The 3,432-nt window shown below is 35.8% G+C and overlaps 1 protein-coding gene across 1 annotated transcript; it reads left to right on the plus strand.

Moving 5' to 3' along the window:
- Positions 1 to 287: 287 nt before the first annotated feature.
- LOC116840896 (calpain small subunit 1-like) lies at positions 288 to 2,217 on the plus strand. Its single transcript, XM_032808222.1, has 2 exons — positions 288 to 469; positions 1,661 to 2,217. Exons 1-2 carry the CDS (start codon positions 380 to 382, stop codon positions 1,799 to 1,801), a joined length of 231 nt encoding a protein of 76 aa, XP_032664113.1. The 5' UTR covers positions 288 to 379; the 3' UTR covers positions 1,802 to 2,217.
- Positions 2,218 to 3,432: the final 1,215 nt, after the last annotated feature.

Here is a 3,432-nt window from a genome sequence, read left to right on the forward strand (position 1 = left end):
TCCAGTAGAAAAAGATTCTTCTTATTCAAACATCCTCGAAAGAGGAGAATGTCTCGTTCGAAAAATTACGATTATATAATTAAGAGAAAGTTCATCTGAACAATATAAAATTTTAATACTTCATATGATGGAAATTACACTCTTTATTATTTTTCTCGTCTGCTCAGTTCCCACTCCACCTCTTCATCGTCGCGTTTATTAACAGAAATTAAGTATTCGGCAAAACAAATATTGTTCGGTAAAATGTTTTCACAAATGCCAAACTGGGTTTATAAGCCATCGTTCTTCAACATTGCAGCATTACAGTTTCAATCTGCATCACAGTCGATAGTACAGTAGAACAGTTCGATAGTACAGTAGAACGCTGCTTTGAGACAATATGAAGCTTTCTCTACTCCTCATTGTTATGACAGTGCTTGTGGCCTACGTGTCTTGTAGGCCAGGTGGTGATGGTGGTGGTGGTCTGCTGGTAAGTGAAGTCTTCAGTTGCTCTCCTTTGAAATCTTCCATAAAAAATTTTATTTGCTGTTTTCTTTTCATTCACATTACGATTTTGGTCATACCTTACATTTTCAACGTGATCCTTTTTGACAGTGACGTAGTTAGAAAAAAGTTTCGGGGGGCTGCACTTTTTATTTTTAACGAGCAAAAAAAGGGTCATTCGAAAAAATTTTTCTTACACTTAGCGTAGACCCAGAAAATTAATTTCGGGAGGGCTGCAACCCCCTCAGCCCACTGGCTACGCCACTGCTTTTTGATGGTTTTTTTAATTGTAAACTCGTCACTTTCTTGATAATTACGGAGACTGATAATTACGGAGAACTGAAAGTGGTGCAAACTTATACTGAAACACATATAGTACTAATAAAATTTAAACATTTTAATATATACAGGGTGTCCCAGATTACCTTCACAATCTCTTGTGAGGACGTAAAGCGGATTGAAATGAACACAAAAGTCCAATATCGTTTTGCGATATTCGCAATAAATCTCAAGATATTAATTAAAAAAGATTGAATTTGATTGAAAAGTGAATGATCACGCGCGATGTGGTATATGAGCTGCAATCGCGCCGTCTGCCGTTGTATATACCTGTACATTAAGTCAAACTGAACAAAAAAGTCCTCTACCATTTTGCAAATAACAACATAGATTTTTAGATATTAATTAAAGAAAATTTGTGCATTATGGTACATAATCATCTAACAATTTTCTTTGATTAATATCTAAAAATCTATATTGTCATTTGTAAAATGGTAGAGGACTTTTTTGTTCAGTTTGATTTAATGTATAAGTATACAACTGTAGACGGTGCAATTGCAGCTTACCTACTATATCGCGCATTATCATTCACCAATTTTTTTAATTAATATCTCGACTATTATTGCGAATGTCGCAAAATGGTATAGGACTTTTGTGTTCATCTCAATCCGCTTTCCTCACGAGAGATTGTGAAGATGATCTGGGACACCTTGTATAGTATATGCCCTGTCTCATGTTATATCAGCATCGCTGGACTAAGTACATTTAATTAAGAGAGAATTATTTTGAAGAATAAAAACAAATTTTTATTATGAACAATTCTTTCCATTCGTTAGACTTTTCAGTGCATCATCGTAGCTCGAATATTCAAATAATTGATTGTTTTCTTTTAATTTAGGGTGGCCTCGGCTGCCTATTAGGAGGTATTCTTGGCGGAGATCATCACGATGGCAACGGTAGCAATGGAAGTACTAACACCAGTGGCTGCGGCGGCGGCTGCGACGGCCACGGCGGTTTAGTCAATTTAGAAGTGTTATGATTGTAAAGCAGTTTCGCTATACAGCCAATACGAAAAGAAAATAAGAATTTACTGCTTTAAATTTTTACCAAGTTGAAATTCTGAACGTCACATGGATATAGCTACTCTCCAAAGGCAGATTCTCTGATCCAACTGATCCTTTCAGTTATCCAACTGATCCTTTCAGAACATTGTATGTAACGTATACGACATAATTCCGAGTGACACTCTGTATGTTGTCAGCGAAAATTGTAGTTACCATGTTTTCAAACGAGATATTCACTACCTACAATTCAATTGATCAAGTACTTAAAAATGAAAAAAGAAAATGCAAAATAGAATGTGTCGAATAGTCGTATTACCATTGTAACTGTACATGTGAAGCATTTAAATTGATATCTTACTGTCGGATAATAAAACCACTTTTTTTTCGTCAATTTGTTCAACGATCATTGCACTGGTTTCTATATTCCCGCTTAACTCTCCTTCCAGACAGCACAAAATCTTCGAGGGATATCCTAGGGACTTGTGTGGACATTTAAAAGTCCCCAGGATGTCTTTGGGACGTCTTTAAGAGATGACGTCACGGTTGAGGCCGAAAAATGATACCTAATTTTGAACATTTTTTACAAGTAGAAAAATTAATTTGATTGAAAAATCAAATGCTGGCCTGTATTATATAACTATCAAACTATACAAACATATTTTTTTTTTTTTTTCAAAATGGCGGCGTACTGGCATTTCTTCGGAGACGTGTTTTTCTTTTCATAAAAAACGGTGGGACTTCTTGCTCCGGTCTGGTTTGATCTGGAACAATCAGGCAAAGATTTTTATTATCTACGTACATTAAACCTTTCGAGTACGTAGGATTATAGAGAAATACTAATTTTTCGCAATTTGGCACGTTATTGGGAAGAAAGTTCATTTTTTCCACTAAAATTTTGTTAAAGAAACGGTTACTGCAAAAAAAGTTTCAACCTGGCTGAGATATTTGTCCCACCGAGTTTGAAAACAGTGTTTCGAGAAAAACGCGGTTAAAGTTTTTCATATTAGTTTTTTGTGTATACAGTTTAATTTTTTAGATTTACCTCTAATCGGCGATGCTTGCTCCATACAATTGGTCTTCCTCTGACACGTCAACCTCATGTTCTTCTTTTCTTATTGATAAAATTGACTTCCTAGCTTCTTTGGCTTGGTCAGTGATGCTGCGCTCAGCTAGCTTTCGAAAAAATTCTACGTACTCGAAAGGGAAATATATCTGAGTAGATTGTGTTAAAATTTCAAACCAATCGGATGGAAATTGGCTGAGATATTTGTCCCACCGATTTTGAAAACAGTGTTTCCAGAAAAACGCGGTTAAAGTTTTTCATACTAGTTTTTTGTGTATACAGTTTAATTTTTTAGATTTACCTTTAATCGGCGATGCTTGCTCCATACAATTGGTCTTCCTCTGACACGTCAACCTCATGTTCTTCTTTTCTTATTGATAAAATTGACTTCCTAGCTTCTTTGGCTTGGTCAGTGATGCTGCGCTCAGCTAGCTTGATGCGGCGCGCGTCTGCTTCCACGCAGAAGTTGTAGTAAGTGGGGCCAATTTTAAGATACAAAACTTGCATGATTTGCATTATGCTATTGTAGCCATCGTTATAATA

The sequence above is a fragment of the Odontomachus brunneus genome, unplaced genomic scaffold (assembly GCF_010583005.1).
Source record: "Odontomachus brunneus isolate Ranch 3 - 2012 unplaced genomic scaffold, Obru_v1 Obru_scaffold_012, whole genome shotgun sequence".
NCBI classification, from domain to species: domain Eukaryota; kingdom Metazoa; phylum Arthropoda; class Insecta; order Hymenoptera; family Formicidae; genus Odontomachus; species Odontomachus brunneus.

Excerpts from the sequence above, each read along its gene's own strand:
- LOC116840896 (XM_032808222.1), top strand. The coding sequence starts at position 380 with ATGAAGCTTTCTCTACTCCTCATTGTTATGACAGTGCTTGTGGCCTAC. Across the intron at positions 470-1,660 it reads ATGGTGGTGGTGGTCTGCTG|GGTGGCCTCGGCTGCCTATT; the intron begins GTAAGTGAAGTC and ends CTTTTAATTTAG.